The following is a 21,612-nucleotide window of genomic DNA, read 5'->3' on the forward strand; positions in this document are numbered from 1 at the left end:
GGTCCTGTGGAGGGGGAGGTTGAGGATGGCCTCCACCTGTCCTGGGGCCAGGGAGCTGGGGGCTGGCTGGTCCCCTCTGGAGAGCAGAGGTCCTGCCCAATTCTGCCTTAAGAAAGGGGTGTGGCAGGGCTGTGGGGAGGGACAGCCAGGCCAGCACAGTCCTGCCCACTCCTGCTCTCCTCCACTGACCACCGCTGGGACCTCAGCTCAGGGCAGACCTTTGGTGCTTCCAGAAGCTGCCGGCCCAGCCATGGTGGCCCCCCACTGGGCCCCCAGGCTCTGCCCCTGCTGGGGCCTGGCCTCCACTAGAAGCAAACAGGCTGTCCCCACGGCCCCTCCCGCCTTCCTCCTGGCCTCAGGGCCGCTGTGCAGGGGACTCCAGCAATCCCAGGTGCTGCCCTAGATTCTCTTCCTGAGCCCAGCACCCAGCCCTGCCCTGAGGATCTCCTGCAGCCCCTTTCTCTGGCTTGTGGGGGCGCGAGGGCTGGGTGCATCTGAGGTCCAGCATCTGGACCCCCATGCTTTGCCCTTAGGGTCCTTGGGACCACATTCCTGCACCCTGTAGCCCGGGGCCCCTCCTTGGTCCACACAAACCTCCCAGTACAGGCCGTGGGCAGGAAGACAATGTGACCCTGCCAGATGCCCAGGGTCCTGGCAAAGTTGATAAATTTCTCCCTCAGGTCAAAATCCAGCTCCTTCTTCTGCCCTGTGCCAGGAAGGGGGCAGTGAGCCCTGGGGAGGACCCCTTTCTCCCAGCCACTGGGGAGCCTTGGAAAGGGCCTTCTTCCCTGGGGGAGGCCCTGCACCCAGCTGGCCTGTGGCTGTCGGCCTGTGGCTGTCGTGCTGCCCAGGGGCCCCGCCAAGCCATGTGGTCCTGACCTCCTTCTTGGGGCCTTATTTCCGTGGGGAGAGCCAGGGTGCTTGTGTCTCTACACTTAAGTCTTATAATTTTTGGAACCCAACTCTGGGGAGCAGGCAGAGGTCTCAACCTTGCCAGTGGGGAGGGGCGCTGCTCACCCCTCTAGGCACACACCAGCCAGCCCCTGGAATACCCCGGGGCACAAGACCAGGGTCAGGGAGGGAGAAGTCACCTCCCCGGCCTCCGAGGGAGTTCCAGCCTGGCTGACCCTTGGGGACAGGGGTCCTGGTCCACTGTTTGCGGGGTGGGGTCCTGTGGAGGAAGAGACCCAGCCTCCGGTTGTGATGGGGTTTGGGGGTGGGACGAGGATGCAGGGTCCTCTGCTTGCCAGGCTTCCCCGGGCAGTGGCCTGTGGCCGCCTGCTCTGCCCTAGGAGCCCCTCTGGGTGCTGTGCAGCAGGTGGGGAGCACCAGGGGCCTGGAGGCAGCTGACAGCCCAGAAGCCTGGGGTGGTGCTTCCCTTGGCTCCCCACCCTGGCTCCCCATCTGGCTCAGTTGGTCGATCCAGGGAGTGGCCATCACCTACCCTCAAACCCAGTGCCCCCAAGAGCCAGGGTGCCCTGCCTGTAGCTCTCTGGTGGCCAAAGCCCTGAAGGCCCAACAAGGAAGAGGCCCCAGAGCAGATTCTCGGGCCGGGGCCTGCTGCGGTGTAGGTGTGCCCCATGTCCCGCCTGTGTCCCAACAGCTACAGCGGCTCATGCCACCCCAGGGCGGAGACACGGGGACTCACAGGACACAGCCCCAGTGGGACACCAGCCCACCCTGCGCAGCACCTGGGGTTGCTGGAGTCCCCCGCGCAGCGGCCCTGAGGCCAGGAGGAAGGAGGGAGGGGCCGTGGGGACAGCCTGTTTGCTTCTAGTGGAGGCCAGGCCCCAGCAGGGACAGAGCCTGGGGGCCCAGTGGGGAGGACAGAGAAGGATCTGGAAGTAGAGGATGCAGATCTGCCCTGTGGCCTGAGCCTGGGCAGTGCACACTGTGTGAGGGGACATTAGGTCCAGCCTTAGAGGGGACAGTGCAGTCAGGGAGGATCTGGGGGCCTGGGCCTCACTGGCTAGGCCAGGATCTGGAGGGGAGGATGCACCTGTGCCCAAAATGTGCCACCCCTAAACCTCGGGTCCCCCAAGGCTGCTTCTTCCTGGGAGCTGGCCCCTCACCTGCCCTCTCCCTAGAACCCCAGTGAAACACTTGCCTCATGTGGAATTTTCGTTCCCCAAACTCAGAACCCTACGTCCCCATTCTGCAGCATCCCTCAGCACTGAAGTCCCTGTGCCACTGGCTGCCCGTCTGCCACCAGCCCAGGCCTCCTCACCTTCCTGGGGTTGGCCCTGGGCCCTCCTCTAGCCCTAGCCCCTGGGCCCCGGCTTGGCTGGCCCCTGGTGATAGAGCTTACTCCCGGTAGGCACTGCCTCCACCCCCTGGAAGTCACCCTCTGTCCTCTGCCAGCCCAGTCGCCTCATCACCTGGCAGGACTCGGTCCCACCTGAGTGAGACAGGAGTGATGGGCAGCTGGTGGCCCCTGAGTCCGAAGGTCACCATCTACACCAGGAACTCGGCTCCGTCCTTGCTCCTAAAGGTGTTGCTGGCCAGGCCAAGGACCGGCCACTCCCCCTGTAACTATAGAGCTGGTGACAGGCAGGGGCAGGCGCACAGTCCCAACCTCCCTGAGCAGCCCCGGCAAGACCCCTGCCCAGGCAGCAGACTCTGGGATGAGGCTGCACCAGTGGGTGCTGGACCTGGCAAGCACAGGGAGAGCCTGGCTAGGGTCAGGTGGCCTTCCTGGGCTGCAGCTTCCCCATGTGGACAGAGGAGTTGTCCCCTGCTGGTGGGCTCCCAAGATGGGGGAGTGCTCACGGTGGCTGCAGGCTGGAGCTGGCTGGGCGCCAGCTCTCCTCTGCCCCTGCCCTGGTGCCCCCCCGAGGCTGGGACGCAGGCAGATCTTGTGGAAGGGCAAGTTTGGGGCCTGGGGACACGGGTGCCCCCAAAGCTGTTTGGGGCCTTGGCCCTGAGTCTGCCCAGTCCCCAGCAGAGGGAGACCCATCCACAAGGGCTCCATTCTTGGCTGAGGAGGTGGGCCCTGGGCAGAACTGCAGGCCGGTGGCGGGTGCAGTGTGGGGTGAGGACTGGCCTCAGGCTCCTGTTAACAGTTCACCTGCCAGCCCTGCCCAGGACCAGCCCTGCCCAGGACCAGCCCCGCCCAGGACCAGCCCCGCCCAGGACAAGTGACTCAGATACAAGAAGAGTAAGATTTTCCCCTTAGGTCTCCTTGGCAGGACCTGGCAAGGGGCATGGCAGGAAGGGCAGCGGATCCTCTGACTTGGCCAGCAACAGTCAGGGAGTGGGTTTCCCACCTGCCTTCCCTTGGTCCCTGGATCTCCTCCTGGGGAGGGTGGTGCCTGCAGAGACCACCAGCTCCCAGGAAGGTCCCAGGCCGCGCCTTTCCCCACAGGCCCCAGCCCTGCCTGCACTTCTGTCCCCCAAGACCGTCTGAGCCCCACTCCGGGCACCAGGCCAGGGCAGAGCTCCCAGCCCAAGTCTGGCAGAGCAGCAGCCAGCATCTGTGAGGGTCCACTGTGTGCCCAGCACTGCGATCCTGTCGGGCACAGCCTCTGCATTCACCACCCCCGCCTGGGAGCAGGCCAAGCCGGTCCCTGGTCCCTGGTCCCTGGGACAGGCGAGCAGGGACAGCGTGTGCTGTGCTCTGGCCGGCCCAGCACCATCCCACTCTACCCACAGGTTCAAGGCCACTGTCCCTGCCCCAAACCTCCTCTTCCTTAGATGCACTTGCTCTGCTCCCAGCCCCCCTGCCCGTGGTGGCTGCCCGAGTACATGAGATTCCCGCCCCCAGCCTACCCTCTGGTCCCTCTCACCAGCTGCTGAAAGGGGCAGCTGCCAGGATTCCCACCAGCTGAGTCCTGAAAGGGGACCCTGGGGTTGGGCAGACCTGGGAGGAACCTCAGAGTGACCTTGGTCTTGGTCTCCTGCAGCCCAGTTCTCTGGGTCTGGGGACAAGTGAGTTTGGTGGCCCAGGCCCTGAGCTGCAGGAACACCCCCATCCAGAGACCACGATTCATGCTGAGGCAGCCCTCTGTGCTGGAGGCACCCCTTTCTCTGCTGCAGCCCCTTAGGACCTTGAGCGGTCACTGTCCTCTTCTAAGGTCTGAGCAGAGCTGGAGGGACTCATGGGTACCTGGTGTCTGCCACATACCTGGCTGCTGATAGACATTCAGAGGCCAAGAGGACGTACACACAGAGCCCGGAAAATGCCCCAGCTAAGGACACCCAGGTAGGCGTCTTTGTGCAAGTGTAAACAGGTGGTGTCCATGTGGGCTCTTCTGCAGAGACCATGAGGCAGATGGGGTCACTGGTGTGGCCTTTGGACACAGGGTGACCTGTGCCTCTCAGAGGATGCAGTTGCATGAAGTCCCAGGAATGAATGTCTGATTCTCAGCTTTAAACTTGCCGAGGAGATGTGGGCAGTGGGCAGCACTCTCACCCGCCCTGGACCCCTACGCCAGTGGGCGCTCGTTATGTCACCATCTGGCACGGAGGCGTTGGCCCTGCCCTCTCTCATCTGGACATCCCGGCCTCCTCACAGACTTCTGTCAGCACCCGCCCAGGACCCTGGTGGCCTCCTAGCACTGCTCTGGACGCTGGCTCCTGGGTTTCACGACCACCGCGGTTGCCAGGAGCCCTGGCCAGGCGTCTTGTCCACTCTATCCTATGATTCAGGTTGGTGACAGGAAGATTCTGGAGGTGAGGACATGGCCTGGTCACCACGGTGCAGGGGGGTCACCGTCCACACAGCCTTTCCTCTGCTGATGTGACCCTGGCCACCTGACCGAGTCTGTGCCCAGGCTCTCCTCCCGAAGTTACTTTCCATCCCTCTCTCACGCTGCCTCCTGCAGGAGCGTCACTGGGGGCAGCCCATGGCCAGAGCAGGACCTGGGACCCCCTCCTCCTGGGTCACTCGCAGGTTTTCTGCAGAGAGATCTGTCCCTCTTTTATTTCCTTTCTCAACTATCGGTGGACCTCGGCGTGGCCTCGGGGCCGTGTGTTCTGTGCTCTGCAGTATAAAACCTAAGGGTTCACTGCTGAGTCTGTTGCTAGGATCTTCCTCACTCTGGCTGTTGGGAGTTGGTCATTTGACCCCCGTGTCCTTTGACATGGCTCCCTCTGGGGGTTTTTCTCTGTTCTTTATTTCCTTGGCAATTTGAGGTGTGTGGAAACCCACAAAACCACCCCTGGAATCAGGATCTCGTCTGCACCCCGAGACCCCTCCCACCCCTCCCCACCGGCCTCTGGCTGTCCCCACTGAGGCTCTGCTTGGTCCTGTAGGTAGCTGGCACTTCCGGGTTTCCTGAGTGGTGTCACACCTCAGACACTGGACGACTTCCTGCACCTAGCAGCGATGGATCCTCGGGTCACCTGGCATCGAAAAGGGTGGTCACTCAGCTTCCTGTTGCTGTGTCCAGGTGCGAGGATGCTCCGCGGTTGGTCCTTCTCCTGTTGATGGACATGAGGTGGCTTCCGGGTTGGGGCTGTCACTAATAAAGCTGCTGGAAAATCCAGGCATACATCTCTGGGTATGTGCTCCGGTCCTCCTGGGGACATGGAGAGCTGTGGTGGCCACGGGTGGGGTTGAGCTTAGGCACTGCCAAGCTGCTCCCCAAACTCCCCAGGTGGGCTCTTCTCCTGTGGCCACCATAGGGGAGCAGGAGCACCTGGGGGACCTGTGGGGTCCCTGGTCCACTGCTGCCAGGCTGCAGCTCAGCCCAGGCCCCGTGGCCCCCGAGGGAAAGAGGGTGGTCACAGGCATGCGGGCAGCCAGGACAGGACTGGGCCACAGGACTCAGCATCCAGCTTAGACCTGGGACAGAGTGGTGGGGCTGCTCTCACAGTGGACCCCAGGGCCTGAAGGCCTTCTGGGAAGGGAGGCTCGGAGACCCCAGGAACGGAGGCAGAGAGGGTGTGGGGGCACCCTAGGCAGTCTGAGGCCTCCTGGCCTGGCTGGCGGGGTGGGGGGCTCTCAGGTCCCAAGGCCTCAGGGCCACCCCACAGGGGCAGTGCCACTGTCTAGCAGGGCTTCTCTGGCCCCACAACACACAGACCCCACAGAAGGGGCCCGGCTTGCCCTGAGCCCAGAGCCAGGCCTCCTGGCCCCTCAGGGGATTTCTGCTGCCACCCGGGCCTTCCCCACACTGCCCCTCCTGTCACTGTGCAGTGCCCTCACAGGACCAGGGGATCCCTCAACGTCTCCTGGCAAACTCTCCAACCCTCCCTAGATCCCAGCCTGATGATTCCTAGCACCCTGAGCCCCAGCCCAGGGCAGAGCCCTCATGGGGATGTGGCTGGGGACGCGCCAATCACAGGAGGCCCGATGGAGAAACCCCGACCCCTGTTGGTCCACACAGAGCCAAGACGCAGACTGCATCCTGGAAACAAGCAGCTTTCCACTGCATCCTGGCTGGCGCAGCCACCCGTCCCTAGGGGGGACAGCAGCTGGGCAGAGGCAGCCTGCAGTGTGTGCCTCTGCTTGCCTGTGCCCGCACCTGCCAGCCTCCTCCAGACGGCTTGGGGACCACAGCTTCCCCTCAAGGTGGCCGAGCCCACAGACCCTGTGAGCTCCAGTGAGGCCCACTCCCAGCTCATATGCCAAGAGGACACCAAGGGGGTCCCAGGGTGCCTGCCCCACCCCTTATCTGGTGTTGCTGAGACCTGCCCTTGGCCACAGGTGGCTCCGGCCACTGTGCATTGTGGTGAGGGACCTCAGCATCTGCAGCTGTGGGAGGCCTGAGGCCCCTGCCTGTGGCAGTAGGCTGGAAGGTTCCCCAAGCCCCGGCTTGGACTTTGGTTTGGTGTCCAGGAATGCCCTGGTCTGCCTCTGGCTCTGGGTTTCGCTCACCAGGCACCCCCTTCCTCACTCCTGAGCTGCCCCAGGGCAGGATCTGGACACCCCAACGTGCTGACCACTGGGGCCCTCCCCGTCCTCCAAGCCTTGTGTAGGCGGGGCCTAGCCATGTGGTGGGTCCTGACAAATCAGGAAGGCCCTGCCTGCTCAGGGGGTCTGCAGGGATCCAGGCTGAGGGTCTCCTTCCCAGTCTAAGCTCAGGTGAGGACGTCAGCCCTGTCCCCAGAGGTACCAACCTGCACCAGCCTCTGCCCCTCTCTAAGAGCACTGGGCCTGGGCTGCCCTTTCCAAAGATCCCCCAAAGTCACCCCCTTCCCAGTGAGGGGTCTCCAACACAGAGCCCTGAAAAGAGGGAGGCTATGTATCCCACCTTTCCCCAAGGGCAAGGAGGGACAGGACACCCCCCTGTCACGCCTGCATCAGGAGCGCGGCTGCCAGTGGACAAGCAATCCTGACCCTGTGGATGACCCCTGGGGCACCCGAGGGTGGGAAAAGATGGGGTCTCCCCAGGGAAGAGGGGGCAGCTGCGTGGGCCTCAGGACCCAGGAGGGAGGGCGTCAAGAGTCGGAGACCAGAGCAGGAACTCCAGTGCAGCTCCACCGCCACAGGGCTGACCGCGGGCTGACCGTGCTGGCCCCCACCAGGCCCAAACCTCCTGACCCAGCTGCCCACTTCCTCCTCCAGCAAACTGCAGGCTCGGCTCCGGAGGCTGCAGGAGCCGGTCCAGGGCCAGCAGGCCCAGGTGGTGCCTGGAGAGCCGTGCTCTCAAGCCAAGGTAAAGACTCCAGGGCCTGAGGGCGGGGGTGCTGGCCCCCCAGAGGGCTGGGCAGGCACCACCCAGGGTCCAGCAGCAGGGGCCAGCCAGAGCTGCCCACCTGAGGAATAGTGTGTCCAGGCCCCAGGCCTGTCCACATCTCTGGGCCAAAGTTCCTGGACAAGCCCTGGAAGCCCCTGACCCTGCAGATCTAAGGGGGTCCGGGAGGGGCCAGGTCTTCCCCTGGCACCCTGTCACAAGTCTGGCCTCTCCCACCTCTCTGAAGGCCTCTGTCCTCTCTGTAGTGCCACCAGCAAGAGTGAAGGTCCACATGGGGCCAGCAGGCAGGCAGAGGGACCCAGGACCACCGCCCGTGCTCACAGGGTCCTTGCCCGCCGCCCAGCTCTGTGCACAGCCTCACACGGGTCTCCCGACTCTGCACAGCCAGGTCCACCAGGGCCCTGCGGTGGGGCCCCGACCCCACCCAAGCAGCCGAAGGTGGCAGGGTGGCTTCCTGAACACAGGGACAGTGGGTGGACAGGCTCTGATCTGAAAATGTGGGTGTGAGCAGGGTGCTGTCCACCACAGCCAGAGTCCAGGACCCAGAGCCAGCCGGGGTGGCTCTCTGCAGGCATGCAGCTGCCCACAGGGCTTTGCTTCCTGTCCAGCTTTCAGCTCTGCCTGGTGGTCTGGGGCCTCCATGCCACCAAACCTATCAGCATCAAAAAGTGCCTCTACACTGACTGGAGAGACTCGTGCCAACGGCCAAGGTGGGTCCTGCCACAGTGCGCGAGGTGGCCGTGCATGGAGCCAGGGGTCCTGGGTGCCCCATGGTGCCTCCCAGTACCTCCAGGCCCACTGGTGAAGGTCCTGGAGACTGAGACTCTCCAGGATGGAAGGCCCATGAATGTCGGTCCCCCTTGAGTCCCTCGGGCTTCCTGGGCTCTGGCACCAGGCTGAAACCAGGCCCACTGCTTGTAGCAGGTTATTTATGGTGTTTGTGTAAAAACCACTATGGTCGTTATCCACAAGTGTGGCTGAGCGTGTTGGGCCGGTAGTCAAAGACGGGTAAGATCCAATTACAATGGTACCAACCTAAGACAGGAGGCTGACGATTTGAGGTCAGACCATACAATGACGGGTAAGGACCATATGAAGTATTGGACAACCTAAAACAGGCACAGTCCCTAAGCCACATACTTGTTCTTTAAATTAAACAAAAGGGGGAGATGTTAGGGTCTGTAAACAAGTCAAGATGGCACCTGGCACTTTGCCAGAGGGAGTGGTTTGTGAAGTAACGCCAGCGAGCCATTAAGATGATAGAGATTCCTTAATGACTGACTGCTGTGCCTAGATTATGTCAATTAAGTGAAGCTGTGTGTAATCATTAAGATGATGAGGATTCCTTATTGGTTGACTGCTGTACCTAGTTTATGTTAATCAAGATAATTAAGATAGTTAAGTCTATATACCTCTGCCGTCCAGCAATAAAGCGGCTCCCGCCGTATCAATCCTCACAAGTTGCTTGTCACACCCCCTGGTTATTTTGCTGCAGCCAGACTGCGGCACAAACCCAGAAGGCTGTGTGTTACAGTGATGATGACAATGTGTCTTTGGCCCTGAATAAGCTACACGCTCACATATCGCTACAGACAAAGTTGGCCCTATGGCCTCAGCTTCAGTTGCTCCTGCTGTGTGGACATGGAGATGTGGAGGGAGGAGCACTGTGTCCAGCTGCTCTCCAGCAGGCCACAGTAGCTCCATGTCCTTTGCACTGTGGTTGTAGGCTCTGGTTACAAAATGTCCCCTGATGTGCCACCAGGGGACATTACAAAAGATGGCATGGTAAGATTGTGGGGCCTTGCAGGCACCGTGAGTAAAACGTGCCATCCTGAAGGAAAGGAGGAACCCATGTCCCTCTCCATGCCCGAGCACTAGCGGGTTCAAGGACGGGAGCATGGGTTTGGGCTGCAAGGTCCAGATGTGACTTGTCCCGAAGGACGTGTGCTGTCACAGAGTGACTCCCTGCACACAGGCCAGGCTCCTCGGGAGCTGGTCACCACTGGACAGGGCCCCAGAGAGACAGAGGTGTGCTTTCGCTGGAGGTAGCATGAGAACCAGGACCTCTGGACGTCCTCATGGGCATTCCACACCCCGTCTCCGTCTCCGTGGGGTCTTTGGTGTCTTGATGACCTATCTCACTGCCCAGAACAATGAGGCTGTGGACATTGAGAAGGGAGGAGGGAGGAGGGGCAGAGGGCAGGAGGGAGCGGTGGAGCAGGATAGGAGCCGCGTTAGGAGAGAGGAGGCGCCGTCATGACAAAGCCTGGACCTGGCGCTGAGACACTGCGCCCAGCTCCCTGTGGGATGGTGAGGGCGGTGCCCCAGGGCCCCCGACTCTGTTAAGCTGAAACACGACCAAGACAGAAAGTCGGGAGGCCGAGAGGCTGGGCCCACCTGGTCCAGCGTGGAGGAGCTTCGGGGCAGCCGTCCTGGGTGCCAGCCGAGCCAGGGGCTGGAGGCCTGCCCTCGACGCTGCCTTGTGCCGGCCATCCCTGCTGGACCACAAGCAGGCAGGAGCCCAAGGCAGGAAGGTGAGCTCTTCCTCCCAATCTCTCCACTGCGAAGGGGCAGGTGCCGGGTAAGGGAGGTCAGCAATGGGATCTGGAGCCAGAGCCCGGAACTGACCCCGTGCTGGACGCTGCTCTCGCCCCCTCACGGACTCGTGGACACAGTGGACGTCTACTAATTCACTTAAGGAAACCCGCCATCCTCACACATGGGAGGGGCTCTTGCTTCTTTCCCCGAACGAGGACCCGCGGGGCCACACGCCCCCAGAACCCTCACTTGGTGTTGTTGACCCCTCAACTCCAGGCCCACTGAAGGTTCTGTCTCCAAAGCCGGAGTCGAGAAGCTGATCTCCAACAGCCGTGGAGAAACAGTGCAGCCTGAGAGGGGCAGGCACAGGGCGCAGAGAGCAGGCCGGGCGCCCCTGCCCAGCCGGACGCCCAGAGCCTCCATCCTTGCTGGGTGTGCTTTCTTCCTGTGGGGACGGAGCCAGGGCCTGGCACACGCAGGGCAAGTCTCTGTCACAGAGCCACCTCAGCACCCGGGTTGGGTTTCAGCCTGGTGCCGGAGCCCAGGAAGCCACCATGTTCTTAGTCCTAAAGCCTGGGTGTCAAGGGAATTAAGGGGGCTTCGGTTGTCCCCTGACCCTCCCAGGGACAGGGGAAGGGCTGGAGGGTCCATCCAATGTTAGAGTCTGTAAACAAGTCAAAATAACACCTGGCATTTTGCCAGGGGAATGTTAAAGTTCGTAAACAAGTCTGGATGGTGCCTGGCAAAATGTCAGAGGGAGTGGTTTGAGAAGTAACAAAACCGAGCCATTAAGTGTGGAGATTCCTGATTGGTTGACTGATGTATCTAGTTTATGCTAATTAGATAAGCTGTGTGGAATGTATAAATACTGCTCCTGTCCTGCAATAAACGGCTCCTACTCCTGCTGTATCAACGTACACAAGTTGTTCGCCACCCTCCGCTTATTTTGCCCAGCCAGCCGGGCTGCGGCAGATGGTGGCCCGTTACGGGGAGCCCCGGGACACTCGGGGGTAAGTGACGAAAAAAAGCTGCCCGTCCACAGATAGGACGGGAGCAAATCTGCTCGTCCCTAGGCAGATAGGGCGAGAGGAAAAATGGCCATTTCGAGAAAATGGAGAAGATTGATACAGTATGTTTGTGTCTTGTTTTGTCTCAGTGTATTGTATTGTCTTTGTGATGAAAATATGGAAGGGGTGAGAAGTAAATTACTAAGGGAAGAAGGCACCCCAGTGGAACCAAGAATAGTTAGGGCATGTGTTGATAAGAGCCCAGGAACTCTAGTCAGAAAGAAAAAGAAAGTTCAGAAGAAGAAGGATTATCAGGAAAAAAGTTGCAGCAAAAGGCTATTACTAAATACTTTTCGTTACCGGAGGGTGCGTGAAGCGGAGAGGCGGCTGCCGAGTGTGCAAGCCGGTCACAGCGCAGCAAGGATTTTCCAAGAGGCGGCGGCGACTGGCCCTTCCCCGCCTCCTGGCCGGGGAGCTGGCTCTTCCACTGCCGCGAGCCCAAATCTAGACCTGACCTGGAGGCACAGTCTCGCAGGCTCTTGCTCCCTGTGCCCAGTAGCAGTTTGAGTCCGGGACACTCCCCAGGGCCATCTGGGGCTGCCCAGGCACTACAGCCAGCAGAAGACGCTACTGGTGTCCCTGATGTTTGGTCATTTTCAATGCCAATAACTAAGCTACAATGGTTCTCCCACACCTGGAAGCTGATGAGTAATGAGCACTATTAATGCTTATTTCAAATGCAAAAAAACCTTGAGATAATGTACTAAATTGTTCAGAAGGTTGTTTTCTTAGTAGAATGCTACAGGATTTTCTTTAGCCATCCGGAGTTCCTGCCTTCGTCCCAGTGCCGGTAAAGACCAAGGTGGAAGAATTTCCAGTGTTGCTGAAAACCGGACAAGACTTTGGCTGAGAAACAGACGAGACTTCGGATCAAGCTAGCTGCCTGCAGAACTTACCTGGACTGTGATTTAAGCTAGCTGCCTGCAGAACTTACCTGGACTGTGATTTACCTAGACTGTGAGTTAATCTATTGAGACACTGCTTTACCTGGACTGAGACAACAAACTGTAATCTACAACAAATTGTTACTCAGTATCTTTGCTAATGGTGTCATTGCTGGTATAATTTTTCCAAGGGCTTCTTGCATGGAGCCATCAAGTGGCTTGGTATTGTGGCATTTTGTATCCTCCCTTTCTGCTTGTAGCAGGTTATTTATGGTGTTTCTGTAAAAACCACTATGGTCGTTATTTAAATTAAACAAAAGGGGGAAATGTTAGAGTCTGTAAACAAGTCAAAATAACACCTGGCATTTTGCCAGGGGAATGTTAAAGTTCGTAAACAAGTCTGGATGGTGCCTGGCAAAATGTCAGAGGGAGTGGTTTGAGAAGTAACAAAACCAAGCCATTAAGTGTGGAGATTCCTGATTGGTTGACTGATGTATCTAGTTTATGCTAATTAGATAAGCTGTGTGGAATGTATAAATACTGCTCCTGTCCTGCAATAAACGGCTCCTACTCCTGCTGTATCAACGTACACAAGTTGTTCGCCACCCCCCGGTTATTTTGCCCAGCCAGCCGGGCTGCGGCAATCCAGGCCGTTCTCCTCAGCACCTGGGACACAGGAGGCCAGGTTGTGGGGCTCAGGACCTGGCTATGCAGGGGAGCCCTGCTCTGGGGGAGCACAGAGGGCCAGCAGGAGGGGGCAGGGGGGCAAGGCAGGAGAGAGTGAAGCCAGCGATCCGGGGCCTGTGTCCACCACCCGGTTGTGGGAAGCCACATGAATGACCACACCTTCCAGTCCTGATGCCTCAGATTCTGACCGACCACTGCATTCGCTCGGATAGTAAGGGGTCTTCCTTGTGGGAGGTGCCTCCAGGGCTGAGTTACAGCCACCTGTCCCCGGTAACCCTGCCCTTCTGGCCTTCTGTGGATAGGGCTTTCTAAAGAACAAGAGTCCCCCCAATAACAGCCCCCCTGCAAACACATTTGCTCCCACCAGGCTCTAGTGACTTTCCCTCACTCTCCCTCTGGGGAGCCTGAGGCCGAGAGTGGAGAAGCCGTCCTGAAGCCTGTTCAAAGTACAAGTGTGCGTCTGTGTTTTATTTGGTGTCCGTGCAAATTCACATGAGTGACCTTAAGTTCAGATCCCGCGCAGGTTGGGGTGGCACCTGGTAGCCAGCCCACCCATGGGGGAGAGACCCTTCCTGGGCGCCTTTAGGAAGGACCACCCAACCACGGCCCTTCTGCCACAGCCTTCCCAGGGTCGACTCCAGGAAGATGGCTGCAGATGTCTGACCCCCAGGCCCAGGTCCTCATTAGCAGCTGCAGTGCAGACCCAGGACCAGGGTGGTCTCTGTCCTCACAGGCCCACACGTGACCCAGCACTTCAGACCAGACGGACTCATGGCCTTGAACCTGAACCTCCTGACCCAGAGCGCAAGACCAAAAGAGCAGAAAACCCTCCCTCACCCCCCATCATCCCTCTACCCACACCCCTCACCCACCACCAGCCAGCCTCCCTACGGCCAGTGGGGACCAGGCCTAGACTGCTTATCCCCACTCCACCTCCCATCTCCCAGCCCCAGGCATCCGCAGGGGCCTGCTCCTGTCCTGGGGCCCTGCCTGCCCGGCTGACCAGGGCAGAGGCCTAGGGACAGCCTGGCCCTGCTGGGCCCCCTCTTGGCCGCCCAGAGCTCTGCTGGTGGAGTGCACACTGGGGGCAGTGAGGGAGGCTGGCCTGTCCTGGGGTGGCCATCACGGCCCTGCCCTGCCATGGGTCCCTTTGTCCTTTCCTCTCACTGACCCCAAGGTCACACAGCCACTCTGGGGTCCTGGGCACAGTGCCTTTATTTGTGCTGACAGTGGGGGAGGGCAGGGCGGGTGAGGCGGGCCCTTCAGCAGCTTCAGCAGGCAGGGTCGGGCAGCTCATCTGGCAGGGTGAGGGACAGTGGGACAGGCCATGAGGGAGAGGAGAGGGGTGGGCCTGGGAGGGATGTGAGGGGAAACAGGCAGGTGACTGGGAGGGGGCGGAAAGGGGACCAGGGGGAGGGAGAAGGGACCAGCCTGCTCTGGGGTAGGGGCTGGGGACATCAGCCTGGGGTCCTCTGGAAGGCCCCGCCCAGCCTGCCTGCTCTCCATTTCCCACTGTCCACTGCCTGTGAACGCGTTACCGATGGCAGTTGGGAAGACGATGTTGTCCTTGGTGAGACCCTGAGCTTTGACCAGGCAGGTGAATCTGTCCAGCGTCCAGCGGGGCAGATTCCAGTGTCTGCCTGTGCTGACCAGTAGGAGAGCTCTCAGCCAGTCAGATGGGTGGGTGGGAGAGCCAATTGTCCCCAAGTCACCCGGTCAGTCCCAGCCCCCACCAGGGTCACCGCAGGGCTCAGAGCGAGGAGGGGGCTCACCCAGCAGACTGATCCTGATTGTGGTCTGGCTGCCCATCCGTCTGATGGACAGCAGAAGGGCAAAGACCGTGTAGTCGCCATCGACCACCTGGACGTCTTCACTGAACGTGCCGGTCCCCGCCCTCCCGCCTGGGTCAGCCTCGCCCTTGGTGTCCACAGTGAAGTGCCCAGGCTGGGCTGCTGGGATCAGCACGTAAGACCAAGTGTTGCAGCGCTTGCCACTGCGGGCGGGCAGGCAGGCAGGGCAGAGAAGGCTGGGAGGCCGGCCAGGCCCAGCCCAGAGGCCCCCAGGGAGACACAGAAGGCTGGAAACTGTCTCAGCCCTGGACCCCTCAGTCCCCCTTCTGCAGCCCACCAGTCCACATGCAGGCGGCTACCCGTCAGCTTGGCATGGAGCCCCCAGTCCCCAGGATGTGCAGTGGGAGAATGGCCTTTTCTGGGTCAGCCCTGCTCTGGGGCAGCGTGGCTGGACTCCAGTCTGCAAGCCCTGGGCCAGATGGTGTGGGGGTGAGGGGCACGGAGGGCCAAGGGCAAGCTGTCCCTGGCTGAGGCCAGCAACCCCATGTGCCACTCTCTTGGGCCTCAGGATAGCGCCCAGAGCCACAGGGCTTCTCAAGGAGTTTGCTTGTTCAGAGAGCCCCTCGGGCAGTCGGCCTGCGGTGACACGGAGGGCGAGAATGGACCCCTCGCTCCCCCAATCAGGCCTGACCCAACCCAGGCCAGTGAGATCTCTAGGAACCTGAGGCCTGGGAGGGGTTCTGAGTGCAGCCACACCCACGCGGGTGACTTCCAGCCTCAGGGCTCTGCGCCCACCTGCCACAGGCTGGGCCAGTGTGACGTGACTGACACCCAGTCCCCAGAGGCTGGGGGAGGATCTGGGGACACACACCCAGGTGCTGCCTGCCACCAGCCTGGGGTCCCTAGTCTGTGTGGCAGCGTCCCCTGGCTTCAGCCCAAGTCCCCAGAGGCTGGAATGCCTCTGCCTCCCTCCCCCTGGTCTGTGTGGCCATGTCCCCTGGCTTCATGATCAGATACTAGGTGGACTCCAGGAGTCCTAACCAGAGCAGTCACCTGGCCCTCTTCCCCCGCAGCAAGCCAGCCAGGTGCTCAATGAGGCGGCCAGGCTGGGGGAGGGTAGCAGAGTTGGGATTGTCCCTGGCATCCCCAAAGGGCGCCCCTCCCCCGGAGGTTCCCATAGGCTGTCCCCCAAGGCCAGATGCTTCTCCAGCCAGGTGGTGGGCTCTTCATCCAGGTGGGCCAACGAGAGCACCTGTGGCCCTGGGTGTAGCAGCTGGAGGACACTTACTCTAGCAGGGCCACTTGAAGGCTGTCCCCAGCAGACCATCTGGGGCTGCCCACTTCTCTCCTAACATTGTGAGATGACAACCGGATTGGACAGAGGTTGGGCTGAGGCAAGCAGAACTGACCCGGGGTCTATCAGCCTTGAGCTCACTGAGCAGCCTGGGCACTGGACAGAGGCCTCAGGACGTGACGCTGCAGCCCACAGTGTGACGGAGCCCATGATGGCTCCTGGGAGGGGACCCAGATCCTCGGCTTCTCGGACAAGAGAGCCCACTCACCGGGTCATGGTGTTGGAGACCTCAAAGTGGCCCTTTTGGTTGAGCCCAAATGTCGTGGAGAAGGTATTCAGCAAAGCCCGGTCTTCTCTCCTGTAGGTGTTACTTGCCAGACCAAGGACAAACCACTGCCCCTGGAACTGCAGGACGGGTGACAGGAGGGCCAGCAGTCCGTACCCCACCTCGCCATACCCTGGACAGCCCTGAACCAAGATCCCTGCCAGACAGCTGCCCCAGGGCCGGGCCTGCACCGCGACTCTGGCAGCAGTCACAGCCTGTCCTGTGTCTGGCAGGGACTGGGTGGCCTGGCCAATTGCCAGTGGCCTTCCAGAGCCTCAGTTTCCCCACATGTGCAGAGTCTACGACCTGTGGGAGCCACAGGAGGGAATGTCAGTGTCCTGCTCTGTTGGAGGCCAGGGGAGCCTGAGAGAAGGGCTCGCCTGCCTGGACTCCGGGGCAGTGCCCGCCACCCTCCTCCCTGAACCTGAACTTGGGCCCCAGCCCACTGCCCCGCCAACCCTGTACCTGTTTACTTTGGAAGTTTGCCACCTGTGGTGGGGTGGTTGGGTCCTGGCCCTGCAGGACTGTTGGCAGGGTGAGTGACAGCAACAAGACACACCAAGGGCCCATCCTGGTAGCCACTGGCCCCAGAGGGACCTCTTTAGGGCTCACCTGGCGGGTGCCCCTCCCAAGGGGGTGTGGCGGAAGAGATGTGGAGGGAAGTCTTGGGGAGGCAGGGCAGGCAGGATGGTCCCTCCTCAGACCTCCCCCGCCATGGTTCCCTGAGTCCCAGGCAGGAGGGACTGGGAAGGCCTGTTGGGCCTGGCCTGGGCCTTGTCTTTGGATCCCTCTGTGCCTTCACCCCCTTTCAAGTGTCCCACCAAGGTCGGGGCCCTGCCCAGCCCTGCCCTGACGACCCTTCCCAACACAGAACATCCTGTCCCAGGCAGAGAGCATGACTGGTGCAGTCCTGATGGGATATCTGCCCCACAGAGAGGTCCCCAGCCCCCAGGACTCCACATGACCCCTGAGCTGAGTGAGCGAGGGTGGCACACCAGCTGGCCTGGTGGCCAGGAGAGCATGGGCGGAGCCAGCCAGAGGGGGAGAGGAGGCGGCCTGGGCGCACCAGGGCTCCCCGGTGAGAGCGGCAGAGACTTCCAAAGGGACCTCCACCCAAGCTGAGGGCAGGGGCTGTCCCCCTAATGGAAGTAGGGACCCTGCCAGGGTCCTGCCCAAAAAAGATCTAGCGAGGAGGACCCAGACATCGGCTTCCAGCTGCCCTGGCCGTTTGGAAGTCAGGCCTCAGAAGTCAATGCCCCTCTATGGACACTCCTCCTCCACCCCACTGGCAGCTGAGGAGGTCAGGAGGCTGCGGCCAGGCCCCCACCTGACAGGGCACCTCCTCTGCAAGCTCCCTGTCCTGGCCAACTCCTCCTCTCTCCTGCCAGGGTCCCTGGCCATCTCCTCCCTCTCCCAGCCCTGCTCATGGGGGACTTGGGCCCATCCCAGGAAGTCCCTGGCCTGGCAACCTGTGCTGGGCAGGAACCCCACCACAAGGCTGAGGGCCTCAGGGCCAGACCTGCCCTCGCCTGGCAAGGGGGCAGCCTGCTGTGCTGACTGGTCCCCATGACCCCTGGCCTTAGTCACCCAGGAAGAGAATGGTGTGAACCGAGCCCAAGACTCCTCTGTACCCTGAGGTTCCAGAAGCACCTTTCTGCTCGCATCTCCTGGGGCCTTCGGGAGCCTGATCAGCAGCCCCTGGGCCCACTCTCACCCTGGCCAGACACGGCCCCTGCCCAGCTGTCTTAGTCACAGGGCACTCTGGGGAGATGTGGGGAGCAGCAGTCAACAGCATGTCCCAAGTACAGGGACAGCTGGTCCCTCCATACACACACCCAAGCAGGGCCCTGAGGTGGACAGGGCACTGGGGACCCCGAGACAGCCCCTCACCCAGACAGGACCCAGGGCAGCCCCTGCCCCCGTTCCCGAGGCCCTCCCGCTCCCCTTCCCTGACACAGGTCTCAGAAAAGGTGACCAGGGAAGCATTAGTTTCCACAGATTCTTAAAACAATTATTCTCTTAAGATGTTGCAAATCACCTATCAGAATTCAAAGGCAAAATACAAACTATAAGAGCTCTAAATAAAAAAAAGATGCACAAGGAGCTATTAACAGAACGTTTTTTCATTTTATGAAATCATGAATTTATGAAAACGCAACGCGCGTCAATTCTAACGTGCTGCATCTTCTTTTCCCAGGTCAGACCCACACTGCGGTGCAGACCCCCAGGGCAGATTCGTAGGGTCAGGCCACTCAGTCTTTTGGAAGGGTCTCTGGCGCCCCCCTCAGAACAGAGAGAAGAGCACGCAGAGTCTGGCGACAGCACGATGGGGGACAAGGCTCTCTGTGGCCGAGAGACCTTAGGGTCTCTCGGGGTCCGATGTGATGCGGTTGCTCTTGGGGTCCCTATTTTGGGGTCTCTGGGACATGGAGCTGGAGGGCAGTCTCCTGGGTGGGGCCTGTCCCCCGGTCCCTGCCTCCCCTCTGCCTCCGGCCCTACTTCCCTGCTCTCCTGAGTCCAGCTGCACAGGGACCCTGGGGGAACGGCAGGGGGACCGCCCACAGGACACGGAGCCCATTGGGCAGCTGCTGGCTCTTCCTGGTAGCCACCCACCCCAACCTGAGTCCCACTGCTCTCTCTGAGTGTGGCTGGGCCAGCAGAAAAGGTCCAAACACCAGATAGCCATTCCTCTGTGGCCCAAAGCTCACTGGGCACCCTGGGTCTTCCCACAGCCTGAGGAAGGAGGTTGTTGGAAGGGAGGGCATAGAGAGCAGGGGCCCAGCGCAAGGTCCTGCCCCACCCCCGCCTCCCTGTCTGTGACCTTGGGGGACTCTGGGTTTGCCAGGGGGTCCTCCCGCTGTCCAGAGTCCCCATGCTCACCTTATCTGGCCCAAGCAACAACTGGCTTTCTCCCCAGAGACTCCCACCTCTCTCACCTGGGTGCCCTCCCCCAGTGTCAGGGCACCCAGGTGGCCAGTCCTGCTCTTGGAAGCCCCTGGCTCACAGTGTGCAGGACAGTGAGGCCTCAGCCCAGCCAGGCACCGTGTCCAGGGATGGTGAAGTGACCTTGCTGCCCATCTCTGATATGCCATCCTACCTCAGGCTACAGGGCCCCTGGGCCTCTGGCTCTTCAGCTCCCAGTAGGGGGTCCTGACAGGAGCCCCTCCTTAGGGAAGTCCACCCTGGGCAGGGCCCAACAGGCTGTTGGAGAGGGCGGCCCAGAGGCCAGCACAGGACAGGGGAAGACAGCTGCTGCAGGGCCACACTGAGGGGGAGTTGGGGCCCAGGGGTTCTAGGAAGCTCCCCAGCCCCACCTGGCTGGGGAGGGGGTTCTCAAACGATGGGGGAACAAGCCTCCTCCTCCTCTGGTGCGAGTGGGGACTGAAAGGAGCCAGGGGTCCACTGTGATGTTTAATGAGCTCCCAGGGGGAGGTGGCTTCTGAGAGCAGACAGGGGAGACTCCTCAAGAACCACAGGGCCCTGACCTTGACCAGCGCTGCTCTGGAGCTCACCGCGGAGGGCAGCAGGTGACCCATCACGGCTCCCGCAGGCCTCGTCCCCTCACTTCTGCAGCAGACAGGAGACTCAGCAAGGGGCAGGAAGGAACCTGCACTGTGGCCACTGGCCAGCTGCCCTGCTGCCCACTCACCATCCAGGATGTGGAACTGGTCAGCAGCCTTGCAGAAACCTGGGGGCCCAGGCAGTGGTCAGGGAGGGCAGGATGTTGGCCAGGAGGGGGACCTGCTGGGGACACTCACCATACTTGGGGAAGTATAAGATCTGGTCTTCAGTCAGGTTGGCACTTCTGACCTGCTGCTCGAACACACTCAGGACAGAGTCACTCACAGGCAGCGATCTGGCTGTGGGATAGACAGGGCCACTGGTGCAGGAGGGTGTGGGGTGCTCCGGAAACAGAGTCTGTGTGTCCAGGACTAGCTGTCTGTGCCCACTCCCACCCTAACCCCACACCAGGCCCATCCAGCAGCTCCTCCCTGGACACCAGCACAGAAGGTCAGGATGGGGAGGGAAAGGGGAGGGTCTGTGATGGCCCCTTGCATGTGCAGAGCCTGGGATCCCAAGTGGACACAGGCCATCACACACCGTATAGCTTCACGGACAGCTGCCTCGCCCGCTCCAGGTATAGGATGGCGAAGCCCTGGTAGTCAGTCACAGCAACCACCATGTGCACAGGGGCCCGGGCTCCTTGAGCTGAGGCAGAGCCACGTCAGGTATCAGTCCCTACCCAGCTCTTCAGCCCTACCCCCTCACCTGCTGCCCTCACCTTGGAGCAGGAAGCGGCCAGCGACCTCTGTGTCTCTGTAGAGCTGTCGCACCTGCCAGCAGATCCCATCCCTGGGGGTGGGGGGAGTGGGAGGAGGCGCCAGGCACTGGGGACCCGACCCAGGTGGGACCATGTGGGATATCAGTACAGGTGACTGCAGGGCTGGGGCCAGGGGGCTAGGGCAAGGGTGGTGGACCATGCCAGGACTCACAGCTTGCGGGAGGTGTTGATGACCATGGCTGCACCCTGGGGAGTCACGTGCAATGTGGTGGCCTCAGCCTGGTGACCCTGCTCCTGTAGGAAGCGGCAGGCAGAGCCCACACCCACGAGGAGCCATGTCCCTGAAAACTGGGGTTAGGCACCAGAGGGACTCCAGGACACTGAGGGGAGAGGGTGGTCTGGACCCACCCTTGTAAAGCTGGGCAAGCTCCTGCCCCCCATCTACCTCTATTACCTGCCCCCCCCCCCCGGTCCCCAGCTTCTCACCTGCTGAGCATTGAATCTGGCCTTGGGCTGGATGCTGCTGATGAGGGTTGGGGGCCGAGGGGGTCGAACCCTCTGGGCCAGTGAGTTGGCCACGAGCAGCAGGGTCAAGAGCAGTGGGGTCTCAAGGGGCAGCATGGTGATAGTGGCAGCGATGAGGAGGCCAAGGGCAGCAATGTCCCAGGTCAGAGTCCACTGTCCACCCCCACAGGAAGCCCAGCCCAGGAAGTCCATGGCTGTCCCCTACCTCCCCAACCCCCCAACCTGGGCAGTGGTCCTCCCAGCCTCCTCAGGAGCCTGGTCTCAACAGGAACCAGGCCCCATGTTCTGGATACAAGGCCCCGGTTGGCCTTAGACTCCTTGCCCATCTATTTCTACAACCTTGATTTCCACCGGGTCAGTGCGCAGCACCTTGCACATCTATCACCTTTAAACTACCAAACTCCGGTTTCATCCTCACAGTCAAGAACTCTGGGCTCCTGGAGCTCAAGGCCAAGGCAGTAGGCCCAGGGCAGTCTCGAACCCGCAGACCTAGAGCCCCGCCCCCGGGTGTATCGCCGCCGCCGCTCCCCCAGGGGCGCTGTTCTGAAAGAGCACGGGAGCGCGCAGGCGCACAGACGCG

General features: G+C 61.1%; 2 protein-coding genes and 2 long non-coding RNA genes across 4 annotated transcripts; 1 reads left to right on the forward strand and 3 right to left on the reverse strand.

Moving 5' to 3' along the window:
* Positions 1-1,930: 1,930 nt before the first annotated feature.
* LOC107159183 lies at positions 1,931-5,486 on the forward strand. Its single transcript, XR_007351244.1, has 3 exons — positions 1,931-4,201; positions 4,367-4,647; positions 5,254-5,486. It is a non-coding gene; the product is annotated as an uncharacterized LOC107159183 (long non-coding RNA).
* Positions 5,487-9,068: 3,582 nt separating this feature from the next.
* LOC125619716 lies at positions 9,069-10,184 on the reverse strand. The gene is made up of 2 exons (XR_007351245.1): positions 10,038-10,184; positions 9,069-9,799 (listed from the first exon to the last, which is right to left on the reverse strand). It is a non-coding gene; the product is annotated as an uncharacterized LOC125619716 (long non-coding RNA).
* Positions 10,185-13,256: 3,072 nt separating this feature from the next.
* Positions 13,257-19,217, reverse strand: Lcn12 (lipocalin 12). Its single transcript, XM_048813281.1, has 5 exons — positions 16,691-19,217; positions 16,169-16,305; positions 14,589-14,809; positions 14,109-14,456; positions 13,257-14,076 (listed from the first exon to the last, which is right to left on the reverse strand). Exons 1-4 carry the CDS (start codon positions 16,793-16,795, stop codon positions 14,110-14,112), a joined length of 810 nt encoding a protein of 269 aa, XP_048669238.1. The 5' UTR covers positions 16,796-19,217; the 3' UTR covers positions 13,257-14,076; position 14,109.
* Positions 19,218-19,623: 406 nt separating this feature from the next.
* C8g (complement C8 gamma chain) lies at positions 19,624-21,498 on the reverse strand. The gene is made up of 7 exons (XM_015505738.2): positions 20,994-21,498; positions 20,719-20,855; positions 20,508-20,578; positions 20,327-20,434; positions 19,984-20,085; positions 19,875-19,913; positions 19,624-19,792 (listed from the first exon to the last, which is right to left on the reverse strand). The coding sequence occupies exons 1-7, from the start codon at positions 21,222-21,224 to the stop codon at positions 19,761-19,763; spliced, it is 720 nt and encodes a 239-aa protein (XP_015361224.1). The 5' UTR covers positions 21,225-21,498; the 3' UTR covers positions 19,624-19,760.
* Between the last annotated feature and the right edge of the window lie 114 nt (positions 21,499-21,612).

The sequence above is a fragment of the Marmota marmota genome, unplaced genomic scaffold (assembly GCF_001458135.2).
Source record: "Marmota marmota marmota unplaced genomic scaffold, marMar, whole genome shotgun sequence".
Classification (NCBI taxonomy): domain Eukaryota; kingdom Metazoa; phylum Chordata; class Mammalia; order Rodentia; family Sciuridae; genus Marmota; species Marmota marmota.